General features: G+C 52.6%; 1 protein-coding gene across 1 annotated transcript in view; it reads right to left on the bottom strand.

Annotated features, from left to right (window-relative positions):
- LMX1A (LIM homeobox transcription factor 1 alpha) overlaps nt 1-19,315 on the bottom strand; it is a 119,751-nt gene that overhangs the window by 9,125 nt on the left and 91,311 nt on the right. Inside the window, exon 4 of the mRNA XM_081120958.1 lies at nt 881-1,053. Coding sequence (XP_080977084.1) covers nt 881-1,053 — 173 coding nt within the window. The remainder of the gene's footprint in view (nt 1-880; nt 1,054-19,315) is intronic.

Below are 19,315 nucleotides of genomic sequence, written 5' to 3'. Positions count from 1 at the left end.
TTGTCCCCAGTGTCCACCCTCCCCTCCTCCTGTTAGAAATAGAATCCCCACGCATCAGTGGGGCCCGCGGTCACCAAGACTCGCTTCCCAGCCCCCTTGCTGGAGGCAGTCACGGGATTACATTTTGGCCAAAACATATGAATGAAAGTGATGCAGAGAATCCTGGGTTTGCCCTTAAAAAGACGGCTGCTTGCCCTCTACTTCCTCTTTCTCCACCACAGTGGCCGTGAGCAATGGTGACAACTAAGCAGCCTCCCGGCCCATGTGACGGACAGCAGGGCAGCCCCGGCAGTCTGGGACTGTGACCCTCGGACCGTGATATGCGAAAGAAATAAATGTCCATCTCATTCAACCATCGTATTTTTTTTTTTTTTTTTTTATGAAAATGCGCAGCAGCCTGATCCGTAACAGCCCCAAATTAAAAACAACCCAAACACCCATCGACAGGTGAACAAAGAAACAAACGGCGGCCCATCCAGATGGCGGAGCACAAACAGCACAAACGAAGGAAATGTCACATGGACAAATCCCCAGGTCACCTCGCCAAGAGGAACAAATGGGACCAACAGAGTACATGCCACCAGCCACTGCAGTGCCGCCCTCGGTCACGGCACCGCGGTCACCCCAAGTGGCACCTGGGGTATTCCCACTGCTCTCCAGAGTAACAGATGTGAGCATGTGGCCAGCGGAGTGGGCACAAAAGCTCGGGAGGTTCTGCTATAGCCCTGGCCACAGCTTCAGACCCCACCAGGCTCAAGGCCACCTGCACAGACCGAGCAGCCTCCCACCGCCCTGACCCCAGGTGCCCGTGGACACCCTACACAAGTCAAGCGACCACGCAGGAGCGGCCCTGCCCTCTCCTCCCGCTTCCCTTCTGTACCTTTCTGCACGGCTTGGACGACACTTCGAACGAGGCCTTGAACGCCCGCCTCTGCTGGGTTGTCAGGATGGTTCGGGGACGTTTGGGGCGCTTATGGTCCTTGCCGTCCTCAGTGGCTCCTTTCCCTGCCCCGTGGGAAGACTTGCAGAGACTCTCTTCATCATCACTTTTGCCTGAAAGAAGTGGAAACCATGGTGGTGTGTCCCTCAAAGCCACTGCCAGACACAATCTCTGTGGATTCTGAGAGAGGCGCTCAGGTCCACGCTGCCCAGACGCCTTACACGCAAGTGCAATACCTGTGTGTACCGATGGGAAAGCCTGCAGGTAGGGCTGAGGACACGCTTCCAGAGTCCCAGGCGGGAGCCAGAAAGTCCACACTGCAGCTCAGACTTCCTCCCAGGATGTATCCTCGCCTGTGTGACCTTGGGCGTGTGACCTAACGCTCTACGACTCAGTTTCCTTACCGGCAAAATCGGGATGTCAGAGAACCTACTTCTTTGGGGTTGAGAAGATTCAGTGAGCTGAACTATAAGGCATTCAGAAAGCTGCTTGGCGTGAGATAAATGCCCACCAAGTGCCGTTACTACTATTATGTGGTAGCTGTCACTTCTCACATCCAGACCTGGGGAAGCTGTTATTACTGTTTAAAGGACCCTGCAGGGCCCACATGTACAGATAACTGAGGATGGAAAGACAATTGCATTTATTTATATTTCTGTGAATTCCTTCACCTCTGTAAGCAATGAGCAACACACAGGGAACTTCTGAAGGAGACAAGCGCCCAGCACACGGCCCGTTTCCCAGGCTGCCTCCCGCATCCCGCAGGCCTCGTGCTCTTCCCGGGAAGGTGCTCCCAGGCCTGGGAAAGACCTGAGTGGGAGAGATGGCGTCCTGCTCTCAGAACTAAAAGCCACCCCAACAAGAACCTCACTTCTCTGTGGGGTCTCGCAGAGCTCAGTGTCCTCTTTCCTCCAGTGGAAACTGTCTCAGGCTTCCCCGGCCCCAGGCCCCTGAGCTGGGCTCCTTGCAGCCACTTCAGGAAACCCGGGATGAGGGACTGGGTGTGCGCACCCATCCTCGACCCCACCCCGCCCACCTCTGCAAAGGATGCTCATTGGATAAGCTGTTTTAGTTGAGAATTTGAGTTCTAATTTTTGGCTCTTCCAGACCAAAAAAAATTATTTTATTGGCAAGAACAATGGCTTCTTCTCTCCATGAACATTTGGACATAAATTTGAACATGCAGGGGCACTAACCTATGAGTCCCTTGAGGGCATGACCCTTTCAGTGTATTGCACAGGGTCTGATGGAGGCAGCCCTGGGTCTCCCTCAGCTCTGCCCTCATTATAAGTGTGGCTCCAGCCTGTACATCACGGGCTGAGCCTGTTTCTTCATCTGTACACTGGTGACAGTAACAGTCACCCAGCGGGTGGCACAGGAGTAATTCTATGCGCCCTGGTCCATAGGAGGCTATTGCTGGATGCTGCAGGTCTTTCCCAGACCCTGGAAGCACCTTCCCATGAAGAGCGTGAGGCCTGCAGGATGCGCGAGGCAGCCTGGGAAACAGTGTGCCGTGTGCTGGGGACTTATTTCCTTCAGAAGTTACCTCTGGAGGTCTTTCCCTCTGCTTCACCCTCCACCTGAGAGTACAAATGAAAAACCCCAAAACTTCAAGAAGATCCTCATGACAAGCAAGGGTTGCTCGGCACCTTCAGCTCCAATGCTGCTCTTCCAGGTCACTCAGCAAGCTGACTGCAGTCCTACCTCTCTAGGAAGGCATTTTAGGATCCTTCTAGAAGGATTTTTTCAGAATGGCAAGGAGAAAAGCAAGCACAAAAAGATAAGGGGACACACAGAGGAGGACAGTCAAAAACAGGAAGCCACTGACCACACAGACGCATCCCTGCCAGGCTCTGCACCCCCCTTGCCTGGAGACCCTGAGCCCAGTCTTCAGTGAGGACAGTAATTCTCTCTGCAGTGGACCCTCAGGGTCAACAGGATGCTCCTCTGGGACCAGTGATACCTTCCATGATATGACTGAGACAATGGGGCTGACACCCTACCGAAGGACCATGCAGGTGTCCTGCAAGGCAGGGACTAAAGGGGCTGAGTGTGGGACAGAGGAGTGACAGTTCTGAAGTATAGAATATGTTTTCCATGCAACTGTACATGTTCAGAAACCTCATCTCTTATTCCAGTTTTGCCCATAAAATGGTATTTGTGAAAGTCTGACCGAGTCTGATGCTTTTACTGTCACTCCTCATATGGTTTGACACGAGTGTGTACTCGTATCAGCTAATGCGACTCATGACAATGCAGAGTCTAAAGTGATGGGAGGTCTCACGGCGGGGGCTCGTCACGCAGACACCACTCAGGAAGCAATGCAGCGTGGCACCCGCAGCCACAGGCCGGGTCCCACCAGCTCAACTTTAAGTTCTTGGAACTGCCAGTTATTGTGTGTGATTCCGAACAGATTCCCAAGACTCAATTTTCTCGTCGGCGAAGGTAACAGTGATGTTGGAATTAAACGAAATGACGGGTGTAAAGGGTTTAGCGCTGTCTAGAATGGGATAGGCGCTTAGTAAACCACCACCACCATCATCATCGCCTCAACCCCAAAGAAGTGCTCTTGGCCCGAGACGCGTGGTTCCTGTTAGTCGCGGTTGCACAGCGGCAGCTCTGAGTTAAGCTTTCGCAGTGCAGGTGGTCACTTCTCCCTCTTGGCGGACACGACCCCAGCCAACGCTGGGAGCTGCTTTTGCAGAACGTGAGTGTGTGTGTGTGTGTGTGTGTGTGTGAGAGAGAGAGAGAGAGAGAGAGAGAGAGAGAGAGAGAGAGAGAGAGAGAAGGAAGAGAAAGCGGGAAAGGAGGTGAGGCTGGTCCCAGAAGGGAGATGTCCTGGCTGAGTCCCAGCCCAGAGACAGGATGGCTGAGGCCCTGGTGTCTCCCTGCAGTTGTCACTGTGCTCAGCTTGCCTGGGACGTGCACACTTGCCCAGATGGAACTTGGGGTGGGGTGGGGTGGGTCCGTCCTCGGCGTGCCCTGCTGGGTGTTCTGGAGGACGCTGACCCCACAGGTGGCGGCTCCCACACTCTCTTCACCTCCCGGTAGGAAGAAGCAGGTGGAAACATTTGTTCTCAGCACGGGAAGGAGAAGGTTGGGAGCAGGGCAGGAGGAGGGGCGTTGGGGCAGAAGGGGGTGGGGAGACAGCCTGGGGTTCAGACCGGCCTCCGCGGGTCCTGCTGCTTTCACGGCACCCTCCTTTCGCCTCCGAGTCTCCTCTCTCTCCTCAGGGCCCCACCTGCCCTCCAAGGAGCACTTCATGCTCTAGACTAGGGGTCTACAGACCTTCTCGAAAACAAGCCAGAGAGTCAACATCTTATCTTTGCAGGCCTCACGGTCTCCACTGCAGCAGCCTGACTTTGCTATCGCCTCGAGAAGGCAGCTGCGGACCCGAGTGGGCACAACTGTGTGCCAGCGGGCACCCTGCTCTCGGCCCCTCCTGACCTCCTGGTCCACTCTTCCAGGCTCTGGCACTGGGAGCAGCAAGCGCTGGTCACTGACACCAAGAGTCAATAATTGGAGAGTCTGATGTGTTCTCTCCCACAGCCTGTAACATATTAAGAGAAAATGCGTCCGACCAAGCAGTCACCACTGTGGAATGTCAAGCGTCCTGGCTGATCTGAGCAAGAGATTCTAACGCTGGAGGGCCGGGTGGGGGTGGCTCTGGCACCTCCCAACGTGCAGGCAGATGGCACAACCCAGTGCCAAGGGGAGGGCAGGCCACCAGTTCCCACTGCCAGTTCCCACTGGCTCCTGTCTGCTGTGCTGTCCATATTATGGGCATGGCAGTGCCCCTGACTGCCCTGGGGTCTTTCGGGCAGCCTGGGGTGTCACCAAGGCTCTGACTTCTCTCAGCCTGCCAGATCCCTGCTTCTCCAGGAAAATGGGCCGTGCCAAAAACGTACACAGATCGATCCACCCACCACAAGGAAAGTCTTAAGAGACACTGGAGATCCCCAGGAACCAGCAGGAGTACTGGCGGGAAGGCAAAGACACGCCTTCAAACAGCAGGGACAGAGCAGAGGGAGGGAAGGCCCATCGGTGCCAGAGGCTCCCCACCGAATGCAGCCCAGCGAGCCCTCATGAATTAAGCTGACACCCTCAACGGAGAGGAAAGCAGCCCAGCGTCTCCCACTACAGATGTCAGCACCCTGGGGGCCATGTGGACACAAACGCGGCATCCATCCGACTCCCTGTGGGAAATCCAGAGATGCTGTCTCCGGCACAGCCGCCGGAGTGAAATGAATTTGCTTGGCACAAACTTTGAAACATGTATCTCAGGGCCTCTTTCCCCCCTTTCTTGTAAAAAAAAGTCTGTAATGGCTCAGGGCTGTTGCTTCCCCTGCCGGGCCTCCCACCATTTATGACATAAACAGTCACAGATGAAAGGGCTGTGCTACCTGTGGGGCCTCGAAGATTCATTTCAGGTGGCTGGAAAAATCCCAAAGCCCATAAACAGGGCTAGAGAGATCTGAGCTTGGCCCGGGGAAGGCGAGGGCAAGGGAGGCCCAGAGATCCTCCTGCTGGGGCAGGGAGAGGCCAGAACAGGCCTCAGGCTCGGATGAGCCCCGTAAATGTCCTCCAGGGCAAGGGAGTGGAGGAAGGGGCCGGCGCTTGTGTGGGGGAGGCGGGAGGAATTCACCACCACAGGAGACAGGGGAAGGTATTTGGTTGCTGCCCTGCACCACAGGACAGGATTCCACTCTCCCAAGCACAGCTGGGCTCGGCTCAGATCCGAGGCAGCATCTAAAACCCCACAGGCAACAAGCGAGGGGCCCAAAAGAGCAGAGTCCCGGCAGCTACTGTTTGAAACCTCCTTACACACAGCTCTTCAAGGCTTCAACTGACACCCAACCAGGCCCTGAGGCTGGGCTGGGACTTGTTCATTTTGTCATTTGCTCAATAAGCCAGTACCGGGGGCTCACCTGTCAGTCACGGCACAAGGACACCCTGAGCTAGAGATGGTGAGGTGTCCTGGTCTCACAGAGTCCAGGCTACTAGAGGAAAAAACGACACCAGCATCCAAATAATCACCTACGGGGAGGACAGTGAGGAAGGTGATATGGTGCAGGTGTCACTTGAATTAAAAATGAATGACAAAGGATGAACCCAAGCCACAGATAGAGGGGGCATTGTACATCGGGAGCAGGGAGCTTTCAAGGGCACCGAGGCAGTCTGTTCACCTGCAAAGTGATATGAAAATTCCTATGCTTACCTGCTACTAGCACAGCGGCATTTACACTGCATTGTTTCCATACGGCAGGACGAGGCAGGAAGTGGGCTTTAGCCTTTTTTCACAGGCGAGTAAACTGAGGCCGGGGGAGGCGGTGACCTCTTGCCCAAGGGCACACAGCTGGGAGTCTGTCTTCCCCCCCTCTCCCGCCCCTACCCCCGCCTTACCCTGTGGGGATCCAGATTATCAGGCTGCCCAGCTGGGGACCGTGTCACCATAATTAAAGAGTGAGGACAGAAAGGCTCACAGAGAAGGAGCTCTGGGGATGGATCGTGCACCCTGAGCGCCTCCTGGAAGAGCCATGCTTTCAGTCACAAAGAGACAGAGCCAACTTTAAATCCCAGTCCCCCCCTTGTCCCCTCCTCCCCAAACACACCCCACCCTCTGCCAGCCCCGCTCAAGGAAGGTCTCCAGTGCAGTGCACCAAGCCTTTCAAGCACAAAGCAAACAGGCCAAGCTGCACTCCTGAGTCAGGCCCAAGGTAGTGTCCCAAGAAAGATACCTTTGTTTGGCCATGACCACGTTGGATGGGGTTTCTATGCTAAGCTGGGGAAGGGGAGGCGGGTCAGAGCCCGGGCATGCCAGCTCAGCTGTCCAGGCAGGCCCCCAGGGGAGCTGGGCTCCACTCGGGTGTGCTGGCCGCCTGCCATGGCCCGGACGCCTCTCCTTCCCCAGCTTGGCTGCTGCCCAGGAAGGGGAACCTTGTGCTTGGGAGGTTTGCAGGAAACAGGACAGTATTGGTAGTGATGGTGGAATCACTGTGGATTTGCATCAGACTTGGGCTTTTTCATGTGTGAATGGGCTTTATGCTAGCACACACACATGCACTCACACACACATGCACTCACATATTCACACTCATGCACAGGCACATACATGCACATGCCCACACATGTTCACACACATGCACAAACTCACACCCATGAACATGCCTACACACTCACACATGCACATGTATGTGCACTCATGCACTCACATACATGCATGCTCTCACACATGCCCTCACACACGCAGTCACACACAGGAGCACACATGCATACACACTCACAAACTCACACGCTCTGCATCATTTCCTCTCTTAAGTTTTTCTATCACTTTCTACTCCCCTTTTGTAGTGAGAATATGGCCACATGCAACTCAAACTGATACGTATTGTGCAAATGCTGAATGTCCCTGGGCACAAGTGTGTCATATACTCAAAATATTGATCATCGGGATATCAGAAAATCCTGCCACACCAACATCACTGCATTCAAACTGAGCATGGATAGGTGCACTAATAAAAACCATCACTTGCACCGTTCTGGTTTGGCCAGCCTCCGAGGGAACCTGGGGGCACTCATAACAAGCCAGGTCAGGTGTTAGGGGCTCAGCACTTAGGCGGGTAAAAGCTCACACCCAGCTGCCGCGGTTCACCAGGCATGGGGTGTGATCCACACAACACGACCCTGCGTTAGGTTTACATTAACAAGGTATGCAAGTCATTGCTCCCAGGGCTGACTTAAGTGGATCACATACCATGTCTCTTTGGAAAAGTCCAATTTTGCTGCATTAAGTGTGTGTTCAGGAGGACAGAATGATTTGAGAAAATAAAATTGTTTCTAGGAAGGGATGGAAGCCAAAGAGTTCATTATTTCCCCAAACTGAAAAAGACCCAGCCCTGGCTGGTGTGGCTCAACTGGCTGGGTGTCATCCTGTGCACTGGATGACAGGGCACATGCCCAAGTAGCAGGCTCGATCCCCAGTAGGAGGCAGCCCATCAATGTATAGCTGTCATGTCAATGCTTCTCTCTCTCTCTCTCTCTCCCTCTCTCTAAAAATCAATAAAAAAATCTTTAAATGATTAAGGACTTGAAATTAGCTTCCCAGGAAGTTTCCATAAATGCTCACCATAAATGCTCACTTAAGGTATTAGAAAAAAATCAGGCCTGAGTTTAATGGAAATAGTTCCAAATGATTCTTTAAAAGAAAGAAAGAAAAATACCCAGACAACAGTCTTCTAGGTGACTGGGAGTTGGGGTGAGTTTGTGAACATTCTGAATGTTCTCACTGCAGAAGCAACTCCTCCCTGGACAAATTCACTGTGGACTTACTGACAGACAGATGTTGCCTGGATGGGTCACCATGGCTGGTCCAACTGCCTGTGCCCTTGGCAGAGACACCTTTGTTCTGATCCAGGCCCTCTGCTGGTTTGCACAGGCAAACTGAGGCCAATATCCAGCCAGGTCTATGTCTTCAGACTCGAGTCCACTCCACAAACCACTGATAGGCTCAAAAGAGCAGGGAAAATTGAGAACAGACACCCAGCTTCTGTTCTTACCTCTACCACTCACCCGCTGTGTGACCTAAGGCAAATGGCCTAACCTCTCTGTGCTCTACCTTCCCAATGTGTAAACTCGGGGGTATAAAGACCTGCCAAGCTACCCTGATAGGATTGTTAGCACTCAATAGTAGGAGGAGATAAAAGCACTTTGAAAAGAAATTGTAAAATGCTATAAAAATGTAAGATATTTTAAAAATGTTTATTAAGCCTCATGAACTTAATTAGATCCCCAGTGGCTATGGAACCTACAGGATGAGTAGTCGCAGACAAGATGGACAAAGTCCTACCTCTACGGGGAGAAGGCAGACAATGAATAAAATAAAACCTAATTTAGCCTCTGACAATGTTAAGTGCTAAGAATATAATCAAATAGAGCCGTGAGCCAAAGACGACTGGGGGCGGGAGGACAGCTTCCTTCAGCTCCGTAATTCTGCACCAACAAAAGCCCAAACCTGCCTTCCCTCGCAGCACCCCGCCGCCTTCCCGTGCCCGTTCTCCTTCCTCACCTTCCCTAACGCCAGGGCGCCCGTGCGTCTCCCACAAACATTTCAGTTACTCAAGAATGTTCAGATTAGAAGACAATGTCATATGTTGTCTTGTTCTTTAACCACTTTGGCCAAAAACAACATCTATGCTCTAGGTGTGGATTTTAAAACAGACTGCGCTGGACGGACAGAGAAATCCCGTCTCGCATCTTTTGGGAAGCAGCACAACAGGGCGGTTCAGAGCAGGGCTTTGGACTCCAGCATTTTCCTCCGTCACTTACTAGTGGTCTTGGCCAAGTCACCTCTCCATTTAGTCCTGGTTTTCCCATCTGTATAGCGGGGTTCAAAGCGCCTGCCTGACAGGATAATTATAGTAACTAAATGAGACAATACAGTGTGTGTGGCACTAAGCTCATGGTCAAAACTTAAAGGCTGGCTAGTTACCATCATCATTATAACTTTGTGTGTCTTCTGCACGATAAAGGAAGCTTCCTGTAAACAGACCAAATCCAGATCATCTTTGTATCCTTTACAACAAACACACCACCGTGCTGAGCACTCAGGAGACTAATAATTCATTTTTAAGTAGTTTGTGTCCAATTAATTCCGGAGCCCCGAGGCACACTGGCAGCGAGGGCACTAGTGGGCAGCGGCAGAGTTCTGTCTTTCTCCTTTCCACCAATCTGTTCACCAAGGCCAACCAACTTCCGGTGGCTGGGAAATCACTGAAAAATTACGAGCTGCCTCCACACTTGGAGCTCAGATGGGACGAAACGTACTTCCTTGAAACTGGGATCTGAATGTCTAGTTCATGTTGCTATTGACCCACTACTGGTCCCTCTCCCATCAGGACCCATCCAGTTACGTGTCAGTAAGGAGGGTTAGGAGAGCAGGCCATGGAAAAGGGAAACCCAAGTTACGATAATTAGGGACAGAGGCAGGAAGGAGGTGACTAAAGCAAAAAAGGAACTGGGGACACAGAGAGAAGACAATGCTGAGGAGCAGGTACCACGGTGCACCTGTCCTACCACCAGTCCTTGGGTGACGGACACACAGTCTCCGAGGACAGATTAGGGACGCAGGGGACCCTTGGCCAGGAGACCTTCAGCCTGTCGTGCTGAGCTGCCCCTCGTCACTGAGTCATCTCCCAGAGTCACTTTCCTCCCCGTGAGAACACAGGGAAACCAAACACTGTTCACGGGGACCGAGTGTAACCGTGTGCCATGAACTCCAACGCAGCCACTCCCGACTTACTTATGGTCACTATCCTTAAGCGGCACTGGGTCAAGACGATCTCGATGCTAATCACAAACACTTCTTCCTAAATTCTACCCTTTGCGACGGCTGGAGGGACCTGGAGAGCACTGTGCGGAGGAAATAGGCCAGGCAGAGAAAGCCGGCACCACGGGATCCCACGCGCTTGTGGACTCTAATGAGCACACGGAACTGCCAGGCAAAACAGAGACAGACTCAGGGAAGCAGCAGGCTGAGCGCTGGGGGTGGGGGGTGTAGGGATTGGGCAGAGAGAGGGGGAGAGAGAGAGGGCTCATGGACACCAACAGCAGTGCGGTGTCTGGGGGTGGAAGATGGCAAAGGGGGATACACGGTGATAGAAAAAATAAACTAAAATAAAAATTACATGTGGGGAACGATATACAGATGATGTATTGTAGAATTGTACACCTGACACCTATATAATTTTCTTAATCAATGTCACCTCAATAAATTCAATAAAAAATGTTTAAAGCCCTTCTTCCTAATCCTGTCATTGCTTGTAAAGTACAGAGTTTCGTGCTGAGCTGAGGGTAAGAGGGAAAATACTGTTCCTCTGAAGCCAAGGCCACGGAACCATCACAGCGGAGCCTCTGGAGCGTGGGCCTCAGGCGCGCATGCGCCGCAGCAGCCAGGGGGCCTGCTCGCCCCAGGGCTCCGCCGCGGATCTGGGGGTCTGAGGTCTCCTCTCTGACAGTCTCCCAGGTGATGCCAATGCTGCTGGCTCAGGAACCCACTTTGAGAACCGACGAAGCGCCTTCCTCTGGTAGAACTTACCCGTCTTCGGGGAAAGCTTCTCAGATAAGATCCAACTAGATCCTTTGAGAACTTAGTGAAAAGCGCTAAGCAGAGACTCGGCACGGGGACCGCAACGCAGAAATCTGTGGCTCAGGACACTATTTCAGGTAGCGTGGCCACTGCTGAGGTGACAGTGGACAGTGATGAGAAGGAACAGCTCTGTGAGGGGCTCAGGGCAGAGTCCTGCAGGGGGCAGGAACGCGCGGGCTGTGCTCAGCCCGTGGGCCCCTCGCAGCCTGTGGAGAGGAAAGCGGTGGGAGGCGAGGGGAGGCAGAGGCCAGACCACGTTAGGGCGCATGGGCTGGGTGGGGACTTTGGATTTGTTTCCAGTGCAAGGGGAAGCCCTAGCTGATCGGTGGCAGAGACTGAAGTAGAGCCCTGTCCCTGTTCCTTCCTCCCTAGTTCAAGACTTTCTTCTACACTTTGCTCCCCATCTAATCCAGGCGATGACACCTGCTGCCTCCCCAATTCAAAAGAAGGCCCCAGCTTTTCTGAACAAATATTGATTTTTAAATTATGCATCGACCACTTTAGGTGCCTCTAATTTCCTTCCTCACCTGAGTGCCAGGCAGCACGGGTTCCATGCCTCTTTCTGGACTCAGGTTCTGTCCGTGTCTCCTCTGGGTCACCTGGGGCTGCATCTGTTGGGGTCAGCCAGTGGGAGGCATTTACAAGGACGTCAGAGGAAAGGGAGAGCGGAGGTTTTCCTCGCCCGCCCTCTGCCATGGGCGGTCCTCTGGCAGCGGTTGCCTCTCCTCCATGTCTCCAAGTCACACCTGAAAAGCTCACTTAGGTTTCAGCTTCCCCCAGATGTCCCCAGAGGCTATATCACCTGTTGCTCTGCAGCTTCCTCTGTTGCAAATGTGTGATAGGTCTCACCATCCTGACCTGTTTGCCTCTCAACAGTCTTGTCAGCCGTGCAACCAACCCTCGGATTAAACTGTTTTAAATGCTGACAGCTGTTTCTGCCCTCCTAGTTGACGCCTGGCTGAGACCGTTCTCGAGACTGACAAGGGACGTCACAGGTGTGGCAATGTCCCTTCATTCACTAGGTAAGCATCCCAGACACTCCGTTCCACCAGCCATGCTGAAACCCAAGTCAGCTCACGTTCCCTTCTCACTTCCTTTCTTGTTTCCAGGGAACTACCTTCTAAGGTTTTTCCAGAGTTGCAGTGAGGTAATGAGACATGGTACAGAATTCACTGGAGCAGGGTCCGAAGGTTATATGAGTGGTCAGCACCATGGCCAGATCCCAAAGCCCTAGACAAAAACTGGAAGCCAGGAAGGACTCCCAGGGAATTCGTTCCAGGGACTGGAGAGAACTTGGACAGCTAATCATGTTTGCTCGAGGAGCCTCTCTCCCGTCTTCTCCACGTCTGCCCTGCTGGGTCATCTACAGACCTAGCCGCATGCTGCCACGCCAAGGAAGGGTTACCCCGAAACGATCTCCACAACCTGTCCTGGAAATGAGCTTCACATTTCATCAGACATGGGCTTCCTTTCATTGCAAAATGTGTGATTGTTTTATGACTGAGAAAGAAAACATGACCAGTTAAACTGTGATACGACGCTTTCTCACCACACCAACTAGAGTGCATCCCAAGTTTGGATATGTTGAAATGCAACCAAAAAAGTGTCTTGGACCAGGAAATACAGCATCGGTTCCGTGGCAGGCACCTAAGTCCTCTTACACCAGATAAGCCGGTTAAGGGACTGGTCATTCTAGAAAACTCCAAGGCTCCGAACCTTGGGGATGGTACCATCAACAAAAGTCAGAGATGGCTTCTGGTCATATCCATTCTTAGTCACAACTCCTTCCCACGCTCCCAAAGATCTCTTTGACCATATAAATGTCACATAGGAGCCTTCGCACGGGCCCTGCAGCGGGGTCGGTTCCTGATACTACACATGCCTCCACCAGTAACCACGATGTGGCCTTGGACGAGGCCCGTAACCTCAATTCCCTCAGCTATGACATGGGGGAGCTGTGATGGGTGATGGCTTAGAGTCCTTTCAACTCCGTCTATGTTTCCAATGAAAAAGGAAAACACAACAACCCTGCTGTCTGGTTATAATCACTAAATTGACCAATGGTTCTCAACCAGGGTGTTCTGCCCCCCAGGGATGCTGGGAAACGTAGGAGGACCCTTGCTCTGGTTGTTACAATGGCCTCGCTGGCATTTAGTGGGAAGAGTACATAGATGCAGAATAGTAAGTTATCTCGCCCACATTGCCCCCGGTGCTCGGAATGTGGACTGAGACCGTCTGAGAAGGTGTTTATGAAGGTGAACAGAAATCTCTGAGCTTATGCTATTTCCAAAACATTTTTCTAATTTAATTATATTATAATGATTTAATGTAGACAGCTACAGAAGGGAGATGGTAAGACTGTTACTTAGGCAGCGTCTAAGGAGACCACTCAATGTGCCGTCGGGATGGCAACCTGAGTCCTCACATTCTCCCATGAACTCATCAAGCTTCGGCCTTGCTGGTGGTGGGACCAGCCCTACATACAAAGCAAGAACTCCCTGCATGGGCTGCGAGGAGTGAGCCCACCAGGCTCCCCGCGGGCGTCACAGTGTTCGCGCAGCATCACCCGGGCGGAGTTCTGCCCCCGCCCCCTCGGCGGCATGTGCTGGGAACCAGGACAGCATCAGAGAAGAAAGCAACCTGGGGACCATCTAGATCCATGACTTCACGTTCCAGGTGGAAACTGAGACCCAGACTGGCGAGGGAGCTTGTCCAGGCTTCCGGTGTCCTGGCTCCAAGTCCAAGGCTTCCTTCCCAGACAGAGTGTCCGTCATACGTGCTGAGAAGACAAAGTCCTCGACAGTCCTGAGTCAGGCTCCTGCTGAGCAGGCTGGTGAGCACCTCCGTGTAAAACATCATTGCCCCACTGCCCAGGAAATCAGCTATTTTTTCCCCTCTTAAATACGTCTGTATTTTCTAAGAACAGTGACATTCTTGCATAAATAGTACAATTATCAAAATTTTAAAAGTGGCATAAATACAATGCAAATTTGAGTCTTCATTCAAATACTGTTAATTGTCCCTCTGAAGTCCTCCTTCTGGTCCAAGATCCAACCCAGAACCCGCTCCAGTCCACAACTGTGTCCTTCATCTCCAACCTGGGGCCAGTCCTCAGCCTCTATTTCATGAGCCTTTATGTTTGAAAAGCACAGGCCAGGGGTCTCGCGGCCTTTCTGCCCCTTCTGTTTGCCTGATGTTTCCCCATCACCCGCTGTAAGGTGCGCACTCCTGGCCGGAGCCACCGCTGCGGTGCCGCAGGGGGGTTAGTCCTGCTGACTCCATGCGCTACACCCTCTTCCCAGCTGTTGGTGAAAGGTTTTCTAAAATAGCCACTCTACCCTCCGGTTCACTAATTAGAGTTTCAGGACATTAGTCTTTTTTATGGTTCTTGTGTTTTTAGCCAGTCCTGAGGGGCACCTTTCTAAACATGTGACTGCTCCAGGCCCTGCCCAGGCGGGAAGCAGGCGACTGCGCCGAGTGGGCACCAACTCTGGACACACTTTCTCCAGGCGGGTGTTTGTCGTAAACCTTCGTCATCGGCCTATTTTCTGATCGCTTCCATCTTCACACTGAAGGAGGACTTTGAATGACACGTTCTGCTTAATTGAGAGTTCTCCTTAGTGGGGTTCCATGAATCCACGTTTGATGCAAATTACAGATGTTGTCGTATCTGAATAATTTTTCCTTCTTCAATGGATGTAATGGGCACCTTTACCTGTTCTGAAAATTCTCAGTTCTAAAGGTTGTAACGAGAATTCTAGCCTTCAAGAGACTAACACCAGTTTCCCCCAACCCTCAGGAACCTTAAGAATCATGAACCTGCTATTGCTGGAAACTAGCCTGCCAGACGATCCACATGCGTCAAGGTCAGGTGTGCCCCTCGCACCTGGCAAAGCCTCTCAAGGGGGCCCTCTCAGACAAGTGGGAGAACCCTCCTTCTGCGCCCCCCTGCTCCTTGGCACAGCTGCAGTCAAAGACGGTGAACTGGGGGGGAGGGCTCTGCCGGACCTGCCCCCATGGTCCCTGAAGAAGGAAGCCGGAGGATGCCTGTGCTAGAGCCGCAAACAGCCTCGGGTAAGGGTGTGGCAAGGCCTGTGACATTCCGGGAAGACCTGTAGCCCTGCCCTCGGCCCTTCCTGCTGGGAGTTACTGAGCCCAGGGCTCAGAGACCCCGGGTTCATCAGAGAAGGAGGTGTTTCCATTCCTTTTCTCAGACCTCAGAGGAGAGTCAGAAAACACTGCCCGTGGTTCTACCAGCCTGGTGGAGGGAAAGCCAGGCCTCCGTGGACCGCCCTCACCCACAAGACGGAGCAGGCCTGCAGCCCGGCGCTGTCTTAAGGGCCAGGAGTGGTGGAGGGCGGACACCCTTCCTGCTTTGTCTAGGGGAGGCGGCATCTGGCACCCTTGCCTCATCTGTTTTTGGGGAGAGACAGACGCCTGCAAAAATGACAAGCTTCTCAAGTTGTAGTTCATTGTTGACCAAGAAAATAAACACAACTCTGAGTAAGCTGACTGCCCCAGATCCATAAATCTGCACAGAGTCCTAGGGAAAGTGCTAGAGCCAATGTCACCTTCCGTCTGCATGTTCCACTTCACAGAGGCTGTGTCTGGCGTCCTCTGTCCCTCCTTCAAGAACCCGAATTCCCTCTCGTCACAGCCCAGCTGTTGGAGAAACAACGCCAGCTGTGGCTCCTTACGTGACTGTCAAGCAGCCGAACACACAGCTTTCCCGCATGGCCAAGGGCACCGGTGACTCGGGAAGACATCCTTGGGTGCAGCCACTTCTTCCGTCCTCGTTGTCCTTGCCAGGGAATGATGGGATGTCGAGGGGACAGCAGTCCCCGGTGCATATGTATAATAACAAATTCTCTTTATTGAGCACTTACTTTGTAACAGGCACCGTGATAAGCACCTTATCTATGTTACCTAGACAGCCTCACAGCAGCCCATTTGACAAGTCAGGAAAGGGAAGCTCCAAGGTCACCAGCTTTCTGATGGAAGAACTGGACAGTAAATCCCAGTATCCAAACCAGCCCCCCGCCCCGTCTTTCTTTTAAAAAAAAGTATTAACTGAGTCACTGACAACTCCTGCCCTCATTGGTTCCTCTCTCCTCTAAAATCTTTTAAACACTCAGAGTGTACGTGAAATCACTGCCGATGTATCCCTGGACGGTGTGTATTAGTCACCGATGGATTCGAGTGTGCTAAAGCCCATCTGGACCACAGACGCAGCATCTCTTTATCTTTGATGTTCCCTAGGCAAGCAATCTGAGGCTAGTCACGGAATTCGGGTGCAATTGTCTGGATGCATAACACTGGAGGTGGTGGTGACAATGGGGACTTGCAGAACGTGTGTGTGTGAGAGAGAGATTTATCCCACAGAATCAGAATTAAAAGGGATTTCAGGAGCTGTTTTCTCAAGCCTTATCCGAGTCCTAAGTCCTCTCACAGTCACTCATTCATAGTGTGCTTGGGGAATGACAAATATAAGTGCAGACAGAAGACTGCATTAGCCAGAATCTGAGATCAATCCGGCAGGGTAGAAGCCCCATAATATCACAGGGTTATTTTAGAATTTAAAAAAAAAGTTGGGAATCAGCACCTAACACTTCAGAGCTTAATCAATGTCTGCATCCACAGGTTTGCTGGTGGAGTCAGACTGGGATGCTCTGGGATGGGACTTAAGTCAGTGCCTTCAGACTGTGGTCACTAGCAAATGCAGGTGTCACTGCTCACACGTGAGGTCCAGTCGTTATGATGTGAGTCTGGTGGGCTCTATGAGGAGCTCCTTGTCCAGTCGTCCTCAAACTTTACAGGGTGACAGCCCCACAGATGTCTGCCCCCATCCCAGTGTATGAGGAACTAGGTCTGAGCAGAGCCTGAGAATCTGCATTTCTGACCAGTTCCTGGGGATGCTGCTGATCTGGGGTTTGCTCTGAGAGCCAGCGCTCTGCATGGTGTCTGCTGGTGTTACTGTTTTCTTTGTTTCTTTTCCCATAGCCATGCAAGCTCAGAAAACTGCATCCGGGAGACACTGTGACAAACATCTAGTTTCAAACCCTCAGCTTTCCTGTGATTCTCAAATCTACCCATGACCTTGACCTTGAACCCCAGGCGGTGTCCACCTGCCCATCAGACACCAAATCCACACAGTCCACAAAAACCTTCAAACTCACCATAGCCACCTGAATGCATTACCTAGATCCTTTCCTGAACTGTCCATCTGCCTGTGACATCACCATTCTTACAATTCAGAGACCTCAGAGTCACCCTTGGCTCTAACTTTCCTTCCCATAGCTAATGTCATCTGACTCCAGAACTTAGGCTCCCAGGGGCAGGTGGCAGCCTGTTTTGGTCACCTCGTATCCCCAGCCCTCAGAGTGGGGCCCGGCCTGGAGGAAGAGCTCACGGAGGACTGAAGGGACACACGAAGGAAGGAATTCTGTGAATCCTCTTTCCAGGTTCGCGCCTTCGCCTCACCTGGAACACGGCAACAGCCTCTGCCCGGCTTCCCGCCTGGAGCGGGCCCCAACTCAGAGCCCTCATCACCACTTCTCTGTTGAGAGGACATCACAGCCGCGTGTGCAAGCTGCCGACCAGCCTTCCCACAACCACCAGAATACACCCAGGCAAGGGAGATGCAAAGCCCTTCGCAGTCAGGCATCAGTCCTGCCACTCACAGCACCAGGAGCTCGGTGCCCCAGGGAACCTGCACCAGGCCCTCCCTCAGGCCCGCCACGGCCTGGCTGGGCAACTCTGCCCGGGGAAGCTGCATGTGGCAACATAATCGTATACCTTCCACCACTCAAAATGACCTATCTGTCCAGACTTGGCAACAACGTCACATCCGTTGTGAAGCATTTTCCAAACAGCCCCACAACGGGGATTACTGGCCCCATCTCTACGATCTTAGGACTCCCATCTCTACGGTAACGTGCACACATATTATATTTTACTGCAATTACTTTGTTGAGGGAGTTTCTTATCACTGAGGAACCTGAGTGCTTATAACACAAGTGTTTTCCGTTCCTCTTGTGATGGCTAGTATCTAACTCAGCATCTAAGAAAGAGACAGGCCCTCGAAATGTTTGCTGAACTGGCCTCAATTTAATTTGGCGAGCATTGCTGGGAGAGTAAGGGACAAGCACCAGCTCTCTGAAGTCCTCCCACCAAGGCTAGACTGAAAACTGAAGTAATTACTTGGGGCAGATAATTCATGAGAGCAGGAAAACCATTTGCATTTGAATGATCTTGGGAGGATTTTCTGCTCGTTGATGTTTCTGGAATTTTTCAGAGAATGGCTTCCATTCTTTGATTCTTTCATGGTGTAGAGAGTAGGCCAGAAAGTTAATCTATCAATCACTCCCCCATCTGAAACCCAGCAACTTTCAACCGGTTCTGTAGAGAATTCCATAGAAACTGAGTGAGTGTTTCGGATGCCCTGATGAGGAGTCGAAGGGCCTGGCTGCCCAGACTCAGCCTCTGACGGCTCAGAAGGAATGCTGGAGGTGCGGCCGGCCCTGCGCGTTCAACAGCCTCCCGGGCTGCCCTGCGCTGGCGCCCTCAGAATTCTCGGGGTTGGGGCAGCAGGAGAGGAGTGAGCAGTTTTATCTGGAGCACAGTGTGCACCACCAGTCGGGGAGCGAGGCCTCCGCCAGGGCACAGGCGCCCCAGGACCCAGAAGAAGGGCACGGTCAGGTGGCACGTCTGTGCGTGTCCCCTCTGAGCATGCGCAGGGCTGGGAGCCTGGGGACAAGCAGAAAGGTGATCTCAGTCCACCACACACACACAAATCCCCAGCACCTGCTCCCAGACAGCCCCGTCTCCAGGCCGCCCCGAGGCGCGGCTCCCCACAAGCCAGCAGGCAGATTTACGTGGCATTACTTTAATTAACTCTGCGGCCGCACAGGGGACACAAGGTGGGCCCTAATCCCGCCGCTTGACGTCACTTGGGAACGGGACTGGCGAGGAGGAGGACTGGGGACAGGGCGACCCCGCCGCGACCCGGGCCCTGAGCCCGGGGGAATTAAGGGAAGGAGAAATGTTAGTACACTTTTAATTGGAAACCAAGTCCTCCTTTCAGAGCGGCGTGTTTATTCAGGCCCGCATGAGAACTCAGGGGAGGCTCTAATTGAGGGCCGGCTTTGGAGATTATGGTGAACATATGGCCCCGACGCCGGGCTCTTTATCTGCATTTTCTCATAAAACTGCCGTCCCTGTGTGTTTCTGCG

The sequence above is a fragment of the Miniopterus schreibersii genome, assembly GCF_964146895.1.
Source record: "Miniopterus schreibersii genome assembly, chromosome: 19".
Taxonomy (NCBI): Eukaryota; Metazoa; Chordata; class Mammalia; order Chiroptera; family Miniopteridae; genus Miniopterus; species Miniopterus schreibersii.
Note: the sequence above shows the minus strand (reverse complement) of the source record. Positions and strands in the feature narration are given on the sequence as shown.